This window comes from Scaptodrosophila lebanonensis, unplaced genomic scaffold (assembly GCF_003285725.1).
Source record: "Scaptodrosophila lebanonensis strain 11010-0011.00,11010-0021.00 unplaced genomic scaffold, SlebRS2 tig00000024-arrow-pilon, whole genome shotgun sequence".
Classification (NCBI taxonomy): Eukaryota; Metazoa; Arthropoda; class Insecta; order Diptera; family Drosophilidae; genus Scaptodrosophila; species Scaptodrosophila lebanonensis.
In genome coordinates, this window is record NW_022060538.1 from 6214289 (window position 1) to 6236356 (window position 22068).

Consider the following 22068-nt stretch of genomic DNA (forward strand, 5'->3'; position numbering starts at 1 on the left):
CGTGTGCAATTATAGCCCGATTTATTGCATGTGCAGTCATAATACCCGTGGGCGCTGTCTTTTCTTGGCCAACCATTGTTCTAAGCCACAGACAGATATCTTGTAGTAGAACCATAAAAAATAAGAAGAAGCAATTGCCTCATTTTGGGGCTAATTACATATATGCATGTAGTGTATGGCGATCGAAGCTATCGCTAAGGGCACTCACTCATTTCCTTTCCTAGGTTCTATTTTTTATGACGTGCCTTTTTTCATAACCCTTGCCCTATCTTCTTTACTTCATTTTACTGTACCCGTTCATCATCTTTCTCTCATCAACTGAAATTTTGTCATCTTTGTTTTTGTATCACTAATTAATATTATACCCCTCTACATTTCCATCTTTGAATAACACTTTCCTCATATCCTTCAATTTTTATTTTTATCATCAACCTTTTGGTGTAAACTCTTCATCTTGCTTTCCTCATTTCTTCTGCCTAATCTTATCATTCTCTCTTCAGGCCTTCGTTTAGCATCCTGTTTTCTTCCGTTTCATATGTCTCTTCTACTTCTTTTTTGCCTCTCTTCATCGTCCGTTTCTCATTGATTTCGTAATTTTGCATTTTTCTTCGGTCATCTTTTCATGTCTCGTATTTTACACTACTTTTCTGTCAGTCCTTCTATTATTCCCTATCGCTCCTATTGACACCTCTGTTTCCTCATCATCTGCTTCAGCTCCCACTTCATCACTTTGCTGCTGCTATTTGCCAAGCAGTAACTCGGCTTTCTTGGAACTTCTTATCAGTGGCACATATATAACCGCGTCATCTTGGGGTGTGCTGTGGGTGTGGCTCGCCAAACAGCAGCTGCAGCATAAGAAGACATTGTTGTTGCTGGCTTAGCGGTAACCGCCACCAAAAATGGCGTACTTGGGAGCCACACCAACACAGACACAAACACAGACATAGACACAGACATGGGACTGTAAGGAAGATTTGTGTTCATTTTGTAATCTTTGAAATATTTCTGGCATGGCAAATATTTCACTAGCTTGCCAATATCCCTCCCTCTCTCCATCACCCTATCTCGCTCTTCCTTGAACACTCACACTCCCGTTGTCTGTGCATTTCCGCGTAGCCCAAAAATATTTAACGAAAACTTCCACTTTTCACATGCCAGCAAAAAGAACGCCGAGGCTGCGCTGAGACTGCGACTGCAGTCCACCTACAGCTGAACTTGTCCACCACTAAATAATAAAGCGTAACCAGTAAAAGGCGTACCAGGGGCGTACCAAGAGTACATAGTTATACATATAAATGTGTGTGTGTGTGTGTGTGTGAGTGAGTTTGTGTGAATACTAGCCACACTGCTACCTAGGCCTACTTATGTAAGTAAAGTTGCTTGTGGCTTGTATTTTATGGTTTGTGTACACATTTTTGCACACATGCGCGCCTGGGTCATTCAACTTGGAAGAACAACAGCCAGAGCCGCAGCCCAGTCTCAGCCAGTTAGCTAGTCAGGGATAGGCACTGGCCATGGCTGGCTGACTGCAGAGCAGAGCAGAGCAAAGCAGACGCGCGCGCTTTCTTAGAATAAACAAAAAGCACGACTAGCGCGACAGTAACCAACGCCGCCAACAACTTTGGCTAAAAACGTACACGACACCAACGAGCCAACTGCAGCACATCAACACCAACAACAAGAACTGCCTGCCTGCCTGCCTGCCTGCTTGCCTGCCTAACTGACTAGCTGACTAACTGACTGACTGACTGACTGACTTCTGTTTGTTGGACCGACACGACCATGTTTGATGTGTAGCATCAACAGTCAGTCAGGAAGGCAAACGACGACTCATGCGTCTTGGTCGGTCGCTGGGCCGCCATCATTATCATCATCATCATCGGCATTGGCATTGGCATTGGCAACTGCAACTACATCCTCATTATCATCCATTGCATTGGCTTGTAATGTTGGTCGCTGCTTGTTTTAGTTCTTGCACTTGCAGTAGAAAAATTGTTGCATAAGTTTGCATTACAAGACTCTGCGAACCGGCTGCATGATTGACTCCCATTGCACTCACTCGCCCGCCCGCTGCATGCCCGTTGCACGCCCGCACACCAAAGCCGAATTCTTTGGTATTGCCTGGCCTGGGCTGGACTGGCCAGGTCAGACCAGACCAGACCAGACCAGTCACTCACAACTCCTCAATCCTTAACAGTTAATGTGTGAATTTTTATGCGTTGCCAGGTACGGTCGTGGCTGTCGTCGTGCCGTCGTTGTGTTGTTCTTACCGCATAAAATGTAATTTACATCCGTTAGTTTGAATGAGTGAGACGTTCGACGACTACGACTACGACGACGATGGCGTTGGCCACAGCAGCAGCAGCAGCAGCAACAGCAGCCGCCGCCACTGCAACTGCAACAACAACAGCAACAACATTGAAATTGCTACTCTGATTTGCAGTTGAGCTCTACGAAGTACCACAAGCCAAATACTCGTACTCGTAGTCGCTTATGAGCACTTGCCGTTAGAATTTTCATTGTTATTTTGGTTGGATTTCGCTGACCAAATTGTATGCATTTTAAAAATTATATTGCAGCTCCTGAGATGCAAACGAGATAAGACTAGACTTGGCTGTAGCCATACACTAGCATATAATCAAGTTAAGTCCGCGAACTACGAGCACTTATGTATGTATACTTGTAGTATGTAGGCCCCCCCAAGCACGCGGAAATTGAAATGTGAAATATTTGCAAAATTGTCAACCCTTCAACTGGACGCAATTAATCAAAGTGTTGCAGGCACTGAGCCACCAGCTAGGCAGGTTCTACACGGCTGCAACAACAGCAACTACACGGCAATTCATAAAAATGCAATTTGTCAAATCATGTTCCCCTTTGTTGGAGCTGCTGCTGCTTTTGCTGCTGTTGTTGCTGTTGTTGCTCATAAACGCCACAGCGGCAACGGTGGCCGTGGCCGTGCAACAAGTGACCGCCGCGCCGCGCCGGCTACAGCTAACTGTCAGCTTAAACAATTTGTTTCGAGCCATTTTTCAGGCACTCGCCGCTGCTGCCCCACTGTGGGACACACGCAGCCATTGCGCATGCGCATCGCCAATGTGGCCGACGTGGGCTTCGTGCTATTATTTCTTGCATTTTCTTTTACTTAACTTTTTCTACATTTTGATTATGTGGTAATAATACGTTGCACGCACCACACTGTTCCGAGTAATGCTGCTGCAATTTTCTGCTCTCGCTGTTGTTGTTGCTGCTGTTGTTGCTGTTGTTGCATGCTGACCAGCGGCAGTTCGCCCTGTTATCAGTGTATTTATAATGCGGCCTACGCATTGTTGCAGCTAATGCGACCATCTAATTTCTATTGCATGCAGATACAATTAGAGACTTTAGCAGTTAGCCGATAAATTCATTTACTAACGGATATGACCACAGTAAAATTGTGCTGTAATAAAGCTAAATAAATTGCGCTCTTGATTACCTAAAATAATCATTATTTTCTATTCTTTTTCTACTTGCAGCACCATTGCAAGAATACACAGAGATACAACAATATTCAGGTAAGTCGGGAGAGTGAACATAAACGAACTTTAACTATCCATTAAATATATAATAGCTATACATTGAAGATGCTTGATTAGAATGTTGGTCGCTTACTCTTTTTTACTCTTTACTCTTTAACTCAAATATCGGTCAGATGCAGCACGATTAACATTTAGAAGCTTAAATATCTAATATAAGGTTATCAGCATCTTGAGATCGGCTTAAGAATCCCACCTAAAAGTTGGTCACTCATCGAGCTCAGCTGTCAAAATGCACCGCACAAGTGCTGCTCGCCACGAACTTCATTTTTGGCCCACGCTGCGCATTATTAGGCAGTTAGATGAGGTGTGAAAACACACACATACACAAATAACTAGAAGACAGGCATAATAAAAATGAAATGAAAAAAAAATTTGTTTTAACGAGTTATGTCGAATACGTGAGCGCCAGCCAGCGTATTGACCGCAGCGAACAACATACGAGCATACGTACAAGAAAGATTTCAATCAAAAAATTATCTAGCAGGCCCCATACTACGCGCTTGAATGGGCAGGCCGACAGACAGTCGGACTGAGCTTAGACGCAGTCGTAGCCGCGCTTAACGTGTTAATGATGTGGAATTTATAGCGGGTGGACGTCACTAAATTAGGTAGCACGACGAGTCAAGCGTGCGCATAATTTAAATGACGACGACGACACATACAGCACTTGACTTTTGTTTAACGACGTTGATGAGCAATAAAATTTTTCTATATTATGACAGTTTATGGCGCTTAGTTTAATTTATGAGCAATGCGTCTTCTAAATAAGATTCGGAAGCATGTTTCAGGTAGAATTAGCCTATTTTGTACATGCCATAATCTGTTAAGCTGTAGAGGTATGCATGCATACCAAATGGATCCATTATAACAGATAGAGATACATAGATACAGATACGGATAGACAGGTCCGTGTACTTGTTTTATTTCGATCTTCGCTATGTTAACATTCTTGTTGCCTTGCGCGCTGCACTTGCAGAAGGCTGCTACTACAACTATGCTCACTACAACGAGGGTGATCGCATCATGACCAATGAGCCGTGTCTGAACTGCACTTGCCACAACCGCATGCTCATGTGCTACCTGCGCGTATGTCCATTCACCAAACCTATTGGCCACGATTGCATTGTGGAGAAGCGCGAGGATCAGTGCTGTCCCATCATCACTTGTCCCGAAGGTAAGTTTTGCGAGAGAAAAACATTATTATAGCCAACTTATGATAAATTTATTGTACGCTTTTAGTACCCGTGGATGTGCCCTATCATACACCCGAGCCTGGTACCGAGTTGAGCATACCTGAAAAGTTCGGTTGCAGCATTGAGGAACGATTCTACCCGGAAGGTGCGCAGGTGCCATCCAATCCGAATAAGCCATGTGAGCTGTGCTATTGCATTAACAATCAGACAAAGTGTGTCATGCAGGAGTGCACATTGCACGTGGATGGTTGTACACCCATCTATAACAAAGGCTCCTGCTGTCCCGTTCGCTATAGTTGCGGTAAGTGCTTAAAGAATTAGCCAGTTGATGTGAGCCTACAATTTGAGCTTATGACTTACAGACCACGAAAACGATGTTTTGGAGCTTGAGGATCAATCCACCACAACGACAACTGTGCGCCCTACGCCTGGATTTATACTAACCACAACAATGACACCGTCAGTCTCGACAGATTGCGTACACGATGGCGAAACTTATGCCGACGGCGCCTCCATTTTGGGCAAGAATGCCTGCGAACACTGTTACTGCATGCGTGGTGATATTGTCTGTGCCGTTCAAGAATGCGAGATGCCTATGATGGCAGCCAGTGGAAAGTCTTGTCGCGCTATGCCGGCCGCAGAGGGTGAGTGCTGTCCGAGCAACTATGTGTGCGAGGACGACAGTGCCACCACTGAAATTGTGGAGGGTATCACCCAAGAGGCTGGCAAGGAAGAAGATGAGACTACCACAGTTACTCCAGTCAAGGATATCCCTGGTGAGATTCCTAAGGAGGACCTGGATCTACAAGAACACATTGATGACGAAGAGCAGGTCAAGGAGCAGGACAAAGAGAAGGCAACTGAAAGCCCAGTGGATGAAAAGGAGCAGGACAAGGAAAAGGCAACTGAAAGTCCAGTGGATGAAAAGGAGCAGGACAAAGAAAGAGCAACTGAGAGCCCAGTGGATGAAAAGGAGCAGGACAAAGAAAAGTCAACTGAAAGCCCAGTGGATGAAAAGGAGCAGGATAAAGAAAAGGCAACTGAAAGCCCAGTGGATGAAAAGGAGCAGGACAAAGAAAAGGCAACTGAAAGCCCTGTGGATGAAATTGGCAGCGGTGAAGTGGATACAACAGCTAAACCAGATCTTGGAGGCGATGCCAAGCTTGGTACAACTGATGAAGAAGAGCCCGAGCCATCTACAGAAGGATCAACAGAGACACCTTCGACTGCAGTGGAAGATAGCGGCGAAAAAGATATTCTTAAGCCTGCAACATCTACCGAGGAAGAGAGCACTGATGAAAGCATTGCCAAGACTACTACACCGAAGTCTATTGATGAGAAAACAACATCGGATGAGGGCGAAAGTGAAGAAGAGGATATTGCCAAAACTACTGCACCTTCTTCCATTGACAGGACAACAGAATCTATTAAGCCAACAGCATCCTCTGAGGAAGTTACCAGTGTCGAAGATAGTGAGAAGCCTACTACACCGAAGACCATTGATGAACATGCTGAAGCCGTTAAGCCCACACCCACTCCCGAAGAAGGAAGCGGTGAAGAGGATATTAGTAAGCCCACAACGTCTGCTGAGGAAGGCAGTGGTGAGGAAGATTTTGGTAAAATTACAACGCCAAAGACTGTCGATGAAGAGATCGAACCTGCTAAGCCCACAGCACCTGCAGATGAAAGCATCAGCGAAAAGGACGTTCCTAGGGCTACAACACCATTACCAGTCGAAGGCGAAGATATCACAACTGATTTGTCGGCTGAACAGGATGAAGATCACGATGAAAAGATGGGTACAACAACACCAGAAAGTGTCATCGCCCATGATGTGCCAGCGAGCGAATCACCAAAACAGAAGCCCACAGAAAGTTCAACAAGTGTACCCACATCGGCAGAAGATAAGGAAGAAACCGCCACTAGTTTGCCCACTTCAGAGGACAAAGATATTGACAAAAAGGAAAAAGAGAAGCCTGATGAAATTGAAACACCTCCCAAATTTCTACCAGAGGATGATTCAAGCTATAGTACAACCCAAGCCTCATCAACTGAAAAGACTGAAGGAGAAACGGCCGATGAAGAAACATCAACAGCCGCAGCAGAAAAAGAAATTGTGCCATCTACCAGTACGCCACTTGAAACTCAGAAGGAACCATCCAAAGAGGCAGATGATTCAGAAACACCCACCCAACAAACCCCTGCGAAGTCTGACATTACACCAGCGGATGGCGAAGTTGATCAAAGTACTGCTCAGCCAGATGATAAAGCTGAATTGCCAACCAGTAAACCAGATACAGCATATTTACCACCCTCCTCCGGCCACATTGACGGTGAGGAGAAAATTGACGTATCTCCAGCACCAGAAGGAGGTATTACGGAGCCCAGCCAGACTACCACAGAAAAAGAACAATCTACTGTTTCTTCAATCGATAACCGTAACGACTTTGTCACAGACGCTGATAAAGAGGCAACAACAGTGCTACCTACTTCAGATGAGACATCACCTGAAGAAATTCCTGACATGCAGCTTCCAGCCGTTATACCGGGAGAAGGTGACTGCTTGGTGGATGGAAAAACCTACCCTAACAATACTATCATCCCTGCTACAGCTCTTTGCGATGAGTCCTGCAAGTGTATTAGCAGCATTGTGGCGTGTAAGCAATTGGAATGCAATATTCCGCAAAATCGTGAAAACTGCATTATGGTTCCTGCCAACGCTGATAGTTGCTGCCCAACTTACATTTGTGATACCGATAGTTCAAAGGACGACGAAACAACAACTGTCAAGCCACAATATACTGAAAAGCCCATCGAAAGGGACGATGAAGTCGGAGTGGACACTACCACAACAGAAGTGGTGCCTAAAGATGTCATTATGCCTTCTGGAATTACTGAACAACCATTATCTCATATCAAGCCTGACGAAGATATTTCGCAGACTACAACAGTGATACCTCAGTCAACAGAAACTACAGCACCAAAGGATACCGTTAAACCCACTGAAGAGAAAACTTCAGAAGAGGATGGTATTATCGAACATGAAACTAGTAAGCCTGAAATTGGAGAAGAAGCTCAAAAACCTGTTCAGCAGAGCACCGAACCAACAGATTCTAAGAAACAGCCTGAAGATGAAATTCCATCCCCAACTGTTGTGTCCCCCACTGAAGAAGCTAAGCCTAGTCCAGCTGAAGATTCCTCTGTGCCACAGGCTGAAGACAAATTGCCAACAACAACTATTCTTCCAACTTCTGAAGGAGAAGAAGGAAAACCGGCAGATAAGATCCCAGCCCCAGAAGACAAGTTGGAAACTGATTTGGAAGACAAAGTTTCAGCTACTACTGTTGTACCACCACTTAAGGACGCTTCGACAGAATCGTCTGAGGAAGATGCCACCACTACTGGTGATCTCTCCGATGAAGTTGAGCAGACATCCCAAGACCAACTCTCCACATCAACTATTCATACACCTGTTGATAGGGTCACTGAACCAGCGGTTACATCTATTAGTACCTCGTCGGAAGTGGAAACAGATGAATCAGGTAAATTCACAACACAGGCTCCTTCTGCCGAAGACGGCCTTACGAAACCAGCTGATGAAAAAACTCCTTCAACATCCGGTGAAGCTGATGAAAGCACAGAGGCTATTTTGGAATCGACTGTTCGTCCAGATGAAGGTGTCAAGAAATTCTTGGAGAAAGAACCACTATCGCCAATTACTACTACTCCTGCGTCAGACGAAATCGAGAAAGAGGAAGACAGTGAAATCAAGAAATCTTCCGATGAGGAAATTTCATCAACTGAACAACAACCAACTGACGAACATACGGTCGCTCCCTCTTCGGAAGAAAAAGATAGAGAGCCTTTCAAGAAACCTTCCGATGAGGAAATTTCTTCAACTGAAGAACAACCAACTGACGAACATACGGTCGCTCCCTCTTCGGAAGAAGAAGGTGGTGAGCCATCTGATGAAGTTTCGCCAACTGCTGCACCGCCTGCCAGCACAACTAAAGTTGAAGATAAACCTGAAGTCACTACGGTTATTCCCAGTTTGCAAGAAGCCCATAAGGAACCTACGACTTCATCAGAAGACGAAGTTAAACCAACCCCTGAAGATAGATTCGATGAGACCACAATTGTGGCACCCGCAAGGGATGAGGAGCCGACCGAACAGGAGTTCGCCGCCACAGTTTCGCCCTCTAAAGATGAAAGTGCATTCGATAAATTTGACTCAGCAACAGAGCTGCCTTCTGAAGAAGAGCAGAAAGAACCATCTGATGACAAAGTTTTACCATCCTCAATTCCTTCTGAAGACGAAAGTAAACAAGAATCAACAACGCCCGCTGCTACTTCTGCTGAAGAAGGCAGTACCGCTTCTTCCGATGAAAGGGTGCCATCAGGTGTTGATGCTGATAAAAAACCAGAAACAGAAGAAGAAGAAGTTGCATCTACCAGCTTGCCACCATCTAGTCAGGATAGTAAGAAGATTCCACAGCCTGAGGATACTTTGGCTGGCACTGAGTCCCCAGTATCAGTCCCTGGTGCACAAGACGATGATACAGAAGTCACAACAGAGCAGAAATTCATTGAAACTACTGTTTCTCCAGTCTCTGACAAGGAAGAAGGCGCTACCCCCGAGGAAGAAAGCAAGAAACCAACTGATGATTCCGTTGCAACAACTGTTGCTCCTACGTCGAGTGATGACGAAGGCAAGGAGGGTGCTCCAATTTCATCTACTTCTGCACCGCCTTCGGACCTTGATACCACTGCTCCTCCTGCTGCTCATGTACCGGCTCCAGAAGAAATTGAAACGAAGCCCATGGATGAAGTTTTATCACAAACTGGAGATAAAAAGACTTCTCTTATTGATAGCATGCCTGACACAACTGTTGTTCCATTCACCGAAGAGCCATCACACGAAAAGGAGTCGTCTACAACTGCCGCTGAGGAAGAACCGTCTAAGATTGATGCTGAGCATACACCTTTGCCTGCCACAACCTTAGGTAAAGATGAAGAAAAGTCTGATGAACAATCTACTTCGACATCTTTGCCTGCCACAACCTTAGGCAAAGATGAAGATAAGTCCGATGAACAATCTACATCGACACCTTTGCCATCTGTTGATGAGCAAAAGGAAGCTTCAACTAGTGTACCTATTTCTGCAGAAGAGAAACCGAAACCAGCTCCAGAAGACAAATTTGAAACTGATTTGGAAGACAAAGTTTCAGCTACTACTGTTGTACCACCACTTAAGGACGCTTCGACAGAATCGTCTGAGGAAGGTGCCACCACTACTGGTGATCTCTCCGATGAAGTTGAGCAGACATCCCAAGACCAACTCTCCACATCAACTATTCATATACCTGTTGATAAGGTCACTGAACCAGCGGTTACATCTATTAGTACATCGTCGGAAGTGGAAACAGATGAATCAGGTAAATTCACAACACAGGCTCCTTCTGCCGAAGACGGCCTTACGAAACCAGCTGATGAAAAAACTCCTTCAACATCCGGTGAAGCTGATGAAAGCACAGAGGCTATTTTGGAATCGACTGTTCGTCCAGATGAAGGTGTCAAGAAATTCTTGGAGAAAGAACCACTATCGCCAATTACTACTACTCCTGCGTCAGACGAAATTGAGAAAGAGGAAGACAGTGAAATCAAGAAACCTTCCGATGAGGAAATTTCATCAACTGAACAACAACCAACTGACGAACATACGGTCGCTCCCTCTTCGGAAGAAAAAGGTGGAGAGCCTTTCAAGAAACCTTCCGATGAGGAAATTTCTTCAACTGAAGAACAACCAACTGACGAACATACGGTCGCTCCCTCTTCGGAAGAAGAAGGTGGTGAGCCATCTGATGAAGTTTCGCCAACTGCTGCACCGCCTGCCAGCACAACTAAAGTTGAAGATAAACCTGAAGTCACTACGGTTATTCCCAGTTTGCAAGAAGTCCATAAAGAACCTACGACTTCATCAGAAGACGAAGTTAAACCAACCCCTGAAGATAGATTCGATGAGACCACAATTGTGGCACCCGCAAGGGATGAGGAGCCGACCGAACAGGAGCTCGCCGCCACAGTTTCGCCCTCTAAAGATGAAAGTGCATTCGATAAATTTGACTCAGCAACAGAGCTGCCTTCTGAAGAAGAGCAGAAAGAACCATCTGATGACAAAGTTTTACCATCCTCAATTCCTTCTGAAGACGAAAGTAAACAAGAATCAACAACGCCCGCTGCTACTTCTGCTGAAGAAGGCAGTACCGCTTCTTCCGATGAAAGGGTGCCATCAGGTGTTGATGCTGATAAAAAACCAGAAACAGAAGAAGAAGAAGTTGCATCTACCAGCTTGCCACCATCTAGTCAGGATAGTAAGAAGATTCCACAGCCTGAGGATACTTTGGCTGGCACTGAGTCCCCAGTATCAGTCCCTGGTGCACAAGACGATGATACAGAAGTCACAACAGAGCAGAAATTCATTGAAACTACTGTTTCTCCAGTCTCTGACAAGGAAGAAGGCGCTACCCCCGAGGAAGAAAGCAAGAAACCAACTGATGATTCCGTTGCAACAACTGTTGCTCCTACGTCGAGTGATGACGAAGGCAAGGAGGGTGCTCCAATTTCATCTACTTCTGCACCTCCTTCGGACCTTGATACCACTGCTCCTCCTGCTGCTCATGTACCGGCTCCAGAAGAAATTGATACAAAGCCAATGGATGACGTATTGTCTCAAACTGAAGATGAAAAGATATCAGTTGACGATATTGCGTCTACCACAATTTCTGACGCAGATGTTGACAAAACTCCAGTCACAGTTTCTCCGATTGCGGTTGATATTCAAACAACAACTGATGATAAGAAGCAACCTGCATCTGAAGAAGGTGTGTCTGATGAAAGCACAGAGCCAATTGCTCATGCTGAAAGCCCAACCAAACCAGACTCTGAAGCTGAGCTGCACGAGACTCTAACGGAATCGCCGGTAACAGAGGATGTATTAATTGCTCACACAGTTGGTCCTATGCTAGAAGAAGGAGCAGATAAGTCTACTGAGAAACCAGAATCTGATGTACCCACAATTAAACCAGTTCAAGAGGAAAAGACTACTGCAGCACCAGCCATTGCTCCAAGCTTAGATTCCACAGAGGAAGGTGATGAGTCAGTGGAATCTGAGGAAGAGCAGACCGCTGGAGATGGACAGAAGGCAGGCGCTACTGACTCATCAACAGAGTCAGAGGAAGTATCCACTGAGTCTGCTGATAAAAAGCCCGTTCCTGAAGATGAGGAAGAGGAAGTACCAGCCATTGTTTCCGAAATACCACAGCAGCACACAACTGCAGCTCCTTCTGCTCAAAATGAAACCTCAACTGCCGCAGACATTACCGAGAGTGATGAAAGCTCAACAGAACAGGACCTTGCACGAATCACGACAATGCATCCATTGTTTGCCCAACACTTCCCCAGTAGTACAAAGGGACCAATTATTGACGATAGAGTTGGCATCGATGAGTCAACAGATGCGGCAACGACCCAGAGCGCCATCCAAACGTCCGCGGAGTCAAGTACTAGTACAAGCACCACCGAAACGCCACTTACTACGACACCGGCATCTAGCTCGCATTACGAACCAGTCACACCACCTGCCTATGGTCAACCGCCTCAGTATCCATCTTATCCTGAAGACGAATATGACGAGGAGGAGGTGTTTGGTCCAGGAACCTGCCGTTACGCTGGAAAACTTTATGTGTCAGCACAACAAATTCCACGTGACGACCCCTGCGATTTCTGCTTCTGCTTTAGAAGCGATATCATTTGCCTGCAGCAATCGTGCCCGCCACCGATTGCCGGCTGCCATGAGGAGCCCATTTCAGGTTTCTGTTGTCCCCGCTACGAGTGTCCCGTCTCGATGGCTGCAGTTCTTAACATTACAACGAGCACGACAACCACAAGCACCACACTGCCACCCCACTTCCTCGCCCATAATTACGGCGACGCTGTCGAACGCAACGGCTGTCTCATCAACGGCCGTTCGTATAAGGTGGGCGAGCCCATCGAATCAACGAGTGGTCCATGCATCAGCTGCACGTAAGTATTTAGAATGTCCGACTTACGCACTCATTTAGATGATTTAATAACAACATTTAAAATCTATACTAATTTTAGATGCGGTGGCGATGGAAAAATGAAATGCGATCCACAGCAGTGTGTGCCGGAGCCGACTATGCAGCAAGTGATGGCCGCTGTTGCTTCGGGCCGTAAAAGATGAACCACCAGCCATGCTCACTAAATATAATTTTAAATAAGTTTTAAGCACTGCAGTTAAACAATCACAAGCCACAAACAGATAGACAACATAGAAAAACACACAAAAAGATATAGTACCAGAGTAACACCAACTACATACAGACATACAGAGCTGCACTCACTGCGCACATTTGAGAATAATGAATGAAGGAAAATGAATACAAATTAACTTAGGTGCCAAAACTGACAACAACAACAACAACAACAACAACAGGAACAACAACATAAATAATATCGCTTTACACTTGATCAGATTCGAAATTGTAAATTTACGTTTGCCGATATATTTGCACTATATTTCCATTGAATTACGCCAATTTGTTTCGGACTAGATTACGTGACGAAGCAACCAGTGATATTGTACTGTATACATAGTATAGGTGCAATTAATTTAGAACGCGCTCACTAAAAATGAATTACTTACGTATTTTGTATTGTAAAACATAAAGAAACGTCGCGAGTGATTTGTAAGGTTGTTTTTTGTGCCGCCTTTAATTAAACCGCTTTCAGGAGACTCTCAAACCCAACAACCAACATCCCAAACAAACCCGAAAAATTATGGCGCGCCACAATCAATTACATTACGAAACCGCGATGTTTGCCTACTGAACAACAACCGATTCTTTTTGTTTGTTTTAATAGACATACATACTTTCCTTCAATGCGCTTTTATAGTATTTTAGTCACTTTATTTTAAACATTATTATTTTTTTGTGTATAATTGTTGCTTCTAGTCTTCTTTTGTTGTAAGAGCAACGAAATCCGCCTAAACACGCACAGGCACAAATGCGCACAATTGAGATCAAATCGATGAAACGAATTGAGTTAAATTGAAAAAATAATATCTTCTATACAATTTTCCACACTTTTATACTTTTATACTACATGTGTAAAATGAAACAAGAAAAAAAACAAAAAACAAAATCGAACGAAACTAGTTTTTATAGCAATTTTACAAACGAACCACGAATTGCATAGTTTTTAATGGATTGATTCTAATTTCACTTCAATGCGTTTGTGTAGCACAAGCACAAATGTATATGGTAGTAACAAAAAACAAAAAAAAAGAAAACAGTAGCTTACCTAGGGGTTTTTTTAGATCAACTGAAAAACGGAAACTAAATATGAAAAATAATATATAAACTGTAGGGATATCGCTATTGCTCGACTGATTGAAAAAGCAAGCAATCAAGTGGACATTACGTAGCCGATAATGTTGTAAGCCAAATTAATTTTTAGAATATCAGCATGCTGTATGAGGTATGCGTTTTAACCATAGAACAACAATACATAAATATATCAGATCAGTTTCAGTTGCTTGAGCTTTAGAGATATGCCAACACTTTGATGCGTTTTCAAATGCACAATAAATATGAACAACAATTAGAATTATATAATCTCTAAATATAGGTGTAGGTTTTAAGTATTTAATTATAAAAATAAATAAATAAATTGTAATTTTAGACCTTATTTATTTTATATGTCTTTTAAGAACAGCTCTTGTGTTTCTATATCTTATCATTATTTATATGCAAGCTTTCTTTGTAATCTAATAAATAAATACAACGCTTTTTATTGAAATGTACAGCAAAAGGTGTTAAACTTCTGTAGTTGCTAATCAAATTAAATGAAACATAGAGGAAAACAAACATCTTTTTCTCCCCCTTCTTCCAATTTCTGGGGAAATGGGCCATTTACTAGCCATTGGTTTCTTTGATTGTATTATTTCATTCATTGCTAAGATGTTTCTTATAGACAGATATATTTCTGAATCTCTTCACTTACATTTTGTATTCTAGCAATTCCAAGCGAATAACATTTTGCCCCATTACTGGAACCACATTCATAATCAAATTGTAACTGAGAGCCCGTTGTGCAAATAGCGCTGCCACCTATTCAGAAAATAGTCGTGGAAAAATCGATAGCTAGTATCGCCGAAATCGTGTATCGATATTTTTATACATTAGCAACATCCTTATGGCGTGAAACTGCCTCATAGTATTAATTAATTTGAACAATTAGAATTAGGATAAATTTAGTACCAAATGGCGAGCATATCAACTATGAATTGGCTGTTCGTATGCGGCGTTTCATTCTGCTTGGGCGGAATTGCCGTGCTCAGTTTAATGCCACTGAGCTCAGGTCCGTACACACATAAATATTTAATTCTATAAATAACGATTGGCATGTGCTCATTTTTCTAGACTGTATATGCCCGTTGTCGAATCCATTGAGCAGGTTCAGCTCGGCAGCATCAGCCGCGTCCACCTACACGCCGGTTAAGCACGAATCTAAAAGGCCTCATAAGCTAGCATTGCTAGTGCCTTTCCGGGATAGATTTGAAGAACTGTTGCAATTCGTCCCACACATGACAAAGTTCCTAAAGCGCCAGGATGTGGTCCATCACATATTCGTAATAAATCAGGTGGACAGGTACCGCTTCAATCGAGCTTCTTTGATTAATGTGGGCTTTCATTTTGCCGGCGATGTGTACGATTATATTGCCATGCACGACGTGGACTTGTTACCACTGAACGACGCACTGCTTTATGAATATCCCAGTAACTTGGGACCACTGCACATAGCCGGGCCTAAGCTGCATCCTAAATACCACTATGACAAGTTCGTAGGTGGTATTCTGCTGGTACGAAGCGAACATTTTAAATTAATGAATGGTATGTCGAACCAATACTGGGGCTGGGGCCTTGAGGATGACGAGTTCTATGTGCGCATCAGGGACGCCGGGCTGCAGGTGACACGCCCGCAAAACATTAAGACTGGCGTAAACGACACTTTTAGGTAATGAACCCCCAACTTATCATTAAGTGACTAACTAAAGCTTTTATTTAGCCATATTCACAATCGCCATCATCGCAAGCGCGATACAACCAAGTGCTTTAACCAAAAGGAAGTGACTCGTAAGCGTGACCACAACACGGGTCTCAGCAACGTCGACTACAAAATACTTAAAGTGCACGAGTTGACCATCGATGGTGTCGGCATTACTGTGTTGAATGTTTTACTTGAATGTGATGTTAATAAAACGCCATGGTGTGACTGTAATGGTTCGGCGGCAGCTGCATCAGCTGTGCAGACGAAATGACAGGGCCCATCGAAAAAATGAAAAGAAATTGTGTCCGTTTGTCTACTCGAATCTTAAGCTATTTGCGTTTATTTGCCTAAAAAGAAAATGCACTTTCCTAGTACACATGTACCATGCCGTATAAGAATGTCCAGAAGAGCACATAGGTACAAAGGCCGCCCATGAACTGATTGGTCAGCAGATGGCGACGACTTATGAAGAACTTGCGCCATTGTGTGCCCGACTTAAGCAGCACCAAAATCCACAACACGAACACAGACAGAAAGTAGAAGAGGAAACCCAGTGTACCGCTCAAGCCCAATATACCTATCATAGAACAAATAATAAATTACTTATGTACATATGTACACTGGCAGTGTCAAGCCACTCATTAATGAAATTTACCTGCAGCACATCCAGAGATTGCGGCCATCGAAGTGCGTGAATATTCGACAGCAGAAATATTATTTCGAATGGCCACCTCGCTGTAGGCGATGATTTCGCCCGTCTTTGATTGGCGAGTCTTAACACGATTCATTTTTCTATTGATAATTTAACTTAATTTTCTACTTCTAATGGTATCTCTGCTTCTTGCTCCCCCAAACAGTCACAAATAAAAACAACAAACAGCTCGCTGTAAAAATTTTTAGCAGTACGGCAGCATGATACAGTAATGTGTCAAAAAAAGTTTTTTTTGTTCCTATATGTACGTCTCACTAAATGTTTAATTCGTTAGAAAGCATATTTTCTGCTAAATATTAACGAAAAGTTTATTGAATTGTGATTTTCAGAACTAGTTGAAAAATTTTATAAAACAAATCGAATATAAAAATTTTAAACCCCACATACAGAATTTGTAGAAACTAATTTTGTACCCAAAGGTAAGGTGAGATAGACAATTTATTTTTGTACGCAAAATTGAATATTAAACAGCATTCAGGGATAATCTTAGTATTTTCTGAGCTTAAAATACACAACGACGACGCATAAGACGTCATTCCTGTCGTCGTATTAGGGTACGCGGAACAAACTAATCGCCTTATCCCTGAATACGGTACCACCAAGTTCTTGCATCATAATGTGGCAGCGCTATGACACTTGTTCTTGTTTCCGCATTCTGTGATTGACAATTAAAGAAGTTGTCGCTGTTAGTCAATTGGAGCTCGAGCGATGGACAATTAATTAAGATATGTGGTGATAACAAGATTGAAGCTAGTGAATTACCGTTGTGATGGGCATTATGTGCAACGAATAAGTTTTAAGTGGGTGCCGAAATGTTTAAGGGAATCGAGAGGCCGTGAACGCTAGATCTAACATTGCACTACACGTTAGGACAACAAAAACAAAAGCAATTACAAAAAAAAATCAATCACATTTCTAATTAACCACCGGAGGAGGTGCTGGAAGAAACGATGTCACCGCCAAAAAATTGTGCAGTGTGCGGCGACAAAGCTTTAGGTTACAATTTTAATGCCGTTACGTGCGAGAGCTGCAAAGCGTTCTTTCGTCGGAACGCTTTGGCGAAAAAACAATTTACCTGCCCATTCAACCAAAACTGCTCGATAACCGTTGTCACCCGCCGCTTTTGTCAGAAGTGCCGCCTGAAAAAATGCATAGACATAGGGATGAAGAGCGAGAATATCATGTCCGAGGAAGACAAACTGATCAAGCGCAGGAAAATCGAGAACAACCGAGCCAAGCGTCGCATGATGGAGCATGGAGGGACAGATGGCGATGCCGAGGAAACGAAAGGAGGTGAGCGTGCTGTGGCCGACAGCAGCAGCAATGTGGATATGTACGCAGGCTCACAGGACTCGCATAGCTGCGGCTCAGCTGATAGTGGTGCGAATATTACGGTGGGCCCCACAAGCTCCACCGCTTCGAGCAAATACGTAAAGGACCGGCTGTCTGCCATTGATCCGATGCTGATGACGGCCGAAGAAATGGTGGAATGCATTGTTTCCGATCCAGATCGCGCCTCTCAAGCCATTAATAGGATTATGCGCACCCAAAAGGAGGCCATTTCGACCATGGAAAAGATAATCAGCTCACAAAAAGATGCCTTAAAACTTGTTTCGCATTTGATCGACTATCCAGGTACGCTGTGTGATATTATAGTCGATCGCATTCTGCTAATTGTTCATAATTACAGGTGACGGTCTCAAAATCATAAGCAAAATAATGAACTCGCCATTCAACGCTTTGACAGTATTCACTAAATTTATGAGCTCGCCCACGGATGGGTTGGAAATCATTTCAAAGATTGTTGATTCGCCACAGGATGTGGTCGAGTTTATCAAGAACCTGATGCAATCGCCCGAAGATGGCATTAACATCATGAACAAATTCATGAACACGCCTGCAGAAGCTCTCAAAATGTTAAACCGCATTTTTAATGGCACAAATGCTGCCGCTGATGGCATTAAACCGGTGCTGGGCGAGCCCCCCATAGCCACCCATGAGCCCCAGAGCGCACAGGCACTAACCGAGCGAGTCGAGACTGTAATACAGACCATGCTCAATAGTTCACCATCGGCGAGCAGCATGACCCCAGTGGACCCCATGACACCAGTGATGGCCTCGCCTCTGAGCAGCGTTCAGAGTCCGCCCAGCAATGGAGCCATTGATTTGAATTACCAGTCGCCGATAAGTACTAGCCAATCAGCGGATGAGCTGCCCAGCACTTCGGCCAGCAGTCACCCACTGCCCTACATTGCCAATTCGCCGGATTTCGATTTAAAAACATTCATGCAAACCAACTACAACGATGAGCCGAGCCTTGACGCTGATCTGAGTATCAATTCTATCGAATCAGTGCTCTCAGAGGTCATACGCATTGAGTATCAGGCTTTCAATAGTCTGCACACCTCGCGCATTAAGGACGAGCAGTATCATGTCGGCGGCATGATGCACTCCCCCTACATGCAGAATGGCTACACAGGCTGCAATGCGATCAATGCACAGCATCTGCAACATCAGCAGCCGATCTGTGCGCCATCGAGCATGCTAATGGAACGGGACCTGAACGAGGCTGAGCAAATGAAACTGCGTGAGTTGCGCATAGCTAGTGAAGCACTCTTTGACCCAGTGGATGAGGATCTAAGCGTCCTGATGATGGGCGATGAACGTATCAAGGTGGGCACCCTTTTATTATATCCGCTCATAAGAAGAACCATTGCTCCAACACCTGTATGTCTGTGTATCTTATCTTATCGCTATGTGGCCACAGAGTCAACAGTTAACACCTGCTCTATGAGTCAGTTGGGCTCGCAAGGCTACCTCGTTCGTTTTTCTGTGTGCCTAGCACAACTTTCTTTTTAAATGTAAACAAAGCTTTTAATCATTTTGCTATGAAAATGTACACCTGTTGCGATTGCTGCTCCTGTTGCTGTCCCCATGCCAGACTGCTTTTATCAGTGGAGCGATTGTCAAGCATTATCAACAATTATCACCAGCGTCAATAGGCGCGCAGAGGTGGCAGTTAGCCTTATAGCTACAAGTATATTTTTTTATATTTATTTTTGACTGTTTACTGTTGCTGCTCCATCACAATTAGCACTTTCTGATGTTGTTAATTGGAAAAGTGATACACTTTGAAAAATGTGGAACGCACAGGTGTGCGTTATTCTGTTCTGTTGTTCTGATAACGATTAAGTCACAACAGGCGGCGCGCGTAAAACCCAAGCGATAATAATTCTATATAAAGCATACACGCATACATACATAAGTAAATATATATGTATATACAACTGAATAACCATCACACACTCCCTTTTTACGCTATATAGCCCGAAGATACACGTCACAATCCCAAACTTTTGCAACTCATCAATCTGACGGCGGTGGCCATTAAACGGCTTATCAAAATGGCCAAAAAGATTAGTGCATTCCGCGACATGTGCCAGGAGGATCAGGTGGCATTACTTAAAGGAGGCTGCACTGAAATGATGATAATGCGTTCAGTCATGATTTACGACGATGATCGCAACTCATGGAAGGTAGGCAAGAATTCCTTCATCATATCCATATCCATCCAGATTTAGTTAATTGATTGACTGATTGATTTGTTTAGGTGCCACACACCAAAGAAAACATCGCCAATATTCGCACTGATCTGTTGAAATTCGCCGCAGGCAATGTCTACGAAGAGCATCTAAAGTTTATATCCACATTCGATGAAAAGTGGCGCATTGATGAGAACATTATACTGATTATGTGTGCCATCGTGCTCTTCACGCCAGCCAGGTCACGCATCATTCATAAGGACGTCATCAGGTTGGAACAGGTAGGCCATTGAAGGACTTTTATAGTGAAGATTTGGTGCTGATTTCTCTTCTTTGTTACAGAATTCCTATTATTATCTTCTGCGAAGATATCTGGAGAGCGTTTATTCAGGCTGTGAGGCCAAAAATGCCTTCATCAAGTTAATCCAAAAGATTTCAGATGTGGAGCGTCTGAACAAGTTTATCATAAATGTGTATTTGAATGTGAATCCCTCACAAGTGGAGCCTTTATTACGTGAAATATTCGATTTAAAAAATCACTGAAACGAATTCTATGGCACATAAAATGTCGCGTGTTATTTGTTGTTCATTCTATAGTCTATTAACTGCACTTTGTTTTGTTTGTTCGCTTATAAAAATTTAGATTTAAACTCAATGTGATTGTTAGATTTGCCGATACTATATATATATATACAAATAGATTTTATATTTCTACAAACAAAGAGCATATTTAGGATAAAGAGTGCAAAGCATCACAAACTGAAATGTACACACTAAACTTAGTTTTGAATAAACTATAAACAAAGCAACAATAGACAAATTATATTTTAAATAATATGTATGCTTGTATTTTGCACAGTGTAGCATTAGAGGTTGGAATATGAATCCAATAAAAGTGTTCCGGTACCTACGGTTCAGTCAACTTTTGATCTGCTCACAAATGGCTGAATATACGTATATAATCGATTTTTTATTTCCCCAAATACTGTTATATATTTTGTTTAATGAAATAAATATAAACTCATATCACATTCAGCTTGAATGCTAAATAGTTTAAATTTATATTACAGTGAAGTAATTCCAGAAGTTACACCAATTTAATTTCTTCTACAAAATAATATATCCCATATTTCTTAAGAACTACTGGAAAAATGTTGCCGCAATACTTTAATTAACTTTTATATAGTTGAACAGTTGCTTTTAATTTCAACGCTGAGCTTTGAACCCATTGACGGCTGGATATAATGCAGTTGATCATGAAAGAAAAAACTAAAAGGGAATATTTTGAAACAAACATGGAACTACTTGGTAAGTAGACTCTCCTAGCCCCTAGGCAACAAACTATATAAATTCGTCAATACTGTCTACATAAGCCAAACTGCACACGTAATCTATACAGAATTATCTACTTTTGGTTTAAATTTTATCCAAGTCGGAGCGGGGCTGTTTCTAATATAATCTTAAATGCGAATTTATAAGCCGAATGACTTAATCATGTATTTTTACTTAAAGTGGCTCGGCTAAAGTGGTTCGTACGATAAGCGCGGAGGAGGGCTTTATTTTAATAAGTTTATTAAGATAATATGACCAAATCAGTCATTAGTGCTTAAAATGGATTCAATTCGTATGCAAATAATGGTGGAGGGCGGTTTCAAATATGATCGTATAAGGGTCAAATGATTAAATCAGCGTTTGCCGGCAAAGCTTCTTCGGCTAAGCGCGGACTGTTGAAAACGTTGCTAGTTCAAAAAGTATAAACTATTGTTAATTTCAACTTACAAGCTAACCAAGTCAATAAGAACTTTAATGTTCATGCATATATTCTGCAATTAATATAAGTATTGGGAGTATTCTTATCAATTTTGGTAATGGGGGTGTGAGAACAAAATGAGCGACGAATTTTTGGCGGC

The 22068-nt window shown here is 42.9% G+C and overlaps 4 protein-coding genes across 5 annotated transcripts in view; 3 read left to right on the top strand and 1 right to left on the bottom strand.

Moving 5' to 3' along the window:
* The window catches only part of LOC115620691 (mucin-5AC), a 55003-nt gene extending 40520 nt beyond the window's left edge, over positions 1-14483 (top strand). Inside the window, exons 3-7 of the mRNA XM_030514061.1 lie at positions 3516-3554; positions 4555-4752; positions 4818-5072; positions 5134-12853; positions 12932-14483. Of these exons, the coding sequence (XP_030369921.1) occupies positions 3516-3554; positions 4555-4752; positions 4818-5072; positions 5134-12853; positions 12932-13034 (8315 nt within the window). The 3' untranslated portion in view covers positions 13035-14483. The remainder of the gene's footprint in view (positions 1-3515; positions 3555-4554; positions 4753-4817; positions 5073-5133; positions 12854-12931) is intronic.
* Positions 14484-15075: 592 nt separating this feature from the next.
* Positions 15076-16199, top strand: LOC115620926 (beta-1,4-galactosyltransferase 7). Its single transcript, XM_030514432.1, has 3 exons — positions 15076-15214; positions 15277-15871; positions 15923-16199. The coding sequence occupies exons 1-3, from the start codon at positions 15118-15120 to the stop codon at positions 16173-16175; spliced, it is 945 nt and encodes a 314-aa protein (XP_030370292.1). The 5' UTR covers positions 15076-15117; the 3' UTR covers positions 16176-16199.
* Positions 16200-16208: 9 nt separating this feature from the next.
* LOC115620927 (ER membrane protein complex subunit 6) lies at positions 16209-16755 on the bottom strand. The gene is made up of 2 exons (XM_030514433.1): positions 16560-16755; positions 16209-16481 (listed from the first exon to the last, which is right to left on the bottom strand). Exons 1-2 carry the CDS (start codon positions 16690-16692, stop codon positions 16273-16275), a joined length of 342 nt encoding a protein of 113 aa, XP_030370293.1. The 5' UTR covers positions 16693-16755; the 3' UTR covers positions 16209-16272.
* Positions 16756-17300: 545 nt separating this feature from the next.
* On the top strand, positions 17301-20972 carry LOC115620636 (nuclear hormone receptor HR96). Of its 2 annotated transcripts, XM_030513973.1 has the most exons (5): positions 17301-18251; positions 18307-19289; positions 19943-20152; positions 20227-20439; positions 20501-20972. In XM_030513973.1, the coding sequence occupies exons 1-5, from the start codon at positions 17567-17569 to the stop codon at positions 20699-20701; spliced, it is 2292 nt and encodes a 763-aa protein (XP_030369833.1). In that variant the 5' UTR covers positions 17301-17566; the 3' UTR covers positions 20702-20972. The 2 variants fall into 2 exon arrangements, with proteins under 2 accessions (XP_030369833.1, XP_030369834.1); XM_030513974.1 differs by lacking the exon at positions 20501-20972 and having other exon boundaries at positions 20288-20433.
* The last annotated feature ends 1096 nt before the right edge of the window (positions 20973-22068 follow it).

What these genes read in the sequence shown, in the direction of transcription:
- LOC115620926 (XM_030514432.1), top strand. Translation starts at nt 15,118, where the DNA reads ATGGCGAGCATATCAACTATGAATTGGCTGTTCGTATGCGGCGTTTCA. An exon ending in TTTAATGCCACTGAGCTCAG is followed by an intron (nt 15,215 to 15,276) that starts GTCCGTACACAC and finishes TCATTTTTCTAG; the next exon opens with ACTGTATATGCCCGTTGTCG. An exon ending in GGCGTAAACGACACTTTTAG is followed by an intron (nt 15,872 to 15,922) that starts GTAATGAACCCC and finishes GCTTTTATTTAG; the next exon opens with CCATATTCACAATCGCCATC.
- LOC115620927 (XM_030514433.1), bottom strand. Translation starts at nt 16,692, where the DNA reads ATGAATCGTGTTAAGACTCGCCAATCAAAGACGGGCGAAATCATCGCC. An exon ending in AATCTCTGGATGTGCTGCAG is followed by an intron (nt 16,482 to 16,559) that starts GTAAATTTCATT and finishes GTTCTATGATAG; the next exon opens with GTATATTGGGCTTGAGCGGT.
- LOC115620636 (XM_030513973.1), top strand. Translation starts at nt 17,567, where the DNA reads ATGTCACCGCCAAAAAATTGTGCAGTGTGCGGCGACAAAGCTTTAGGT. An exon ending in GCATTTGATCGACTATCCAG is followed by an intron (nt 18,252 to 18,306) that starts GTACGCTGTGTG and finishes TCATAATTACAG; the next exon opens with GTGACGGTCTCAAAATCATA. An exon ending in TGGGCGATGAACGTATCAAG is followed by an intron (nt 19,290 to 19,942) that starts GTGGGCACCCTT and finishes TACGCTATATAG; the next exon opens with CCCGAAGATACACGTCACAA.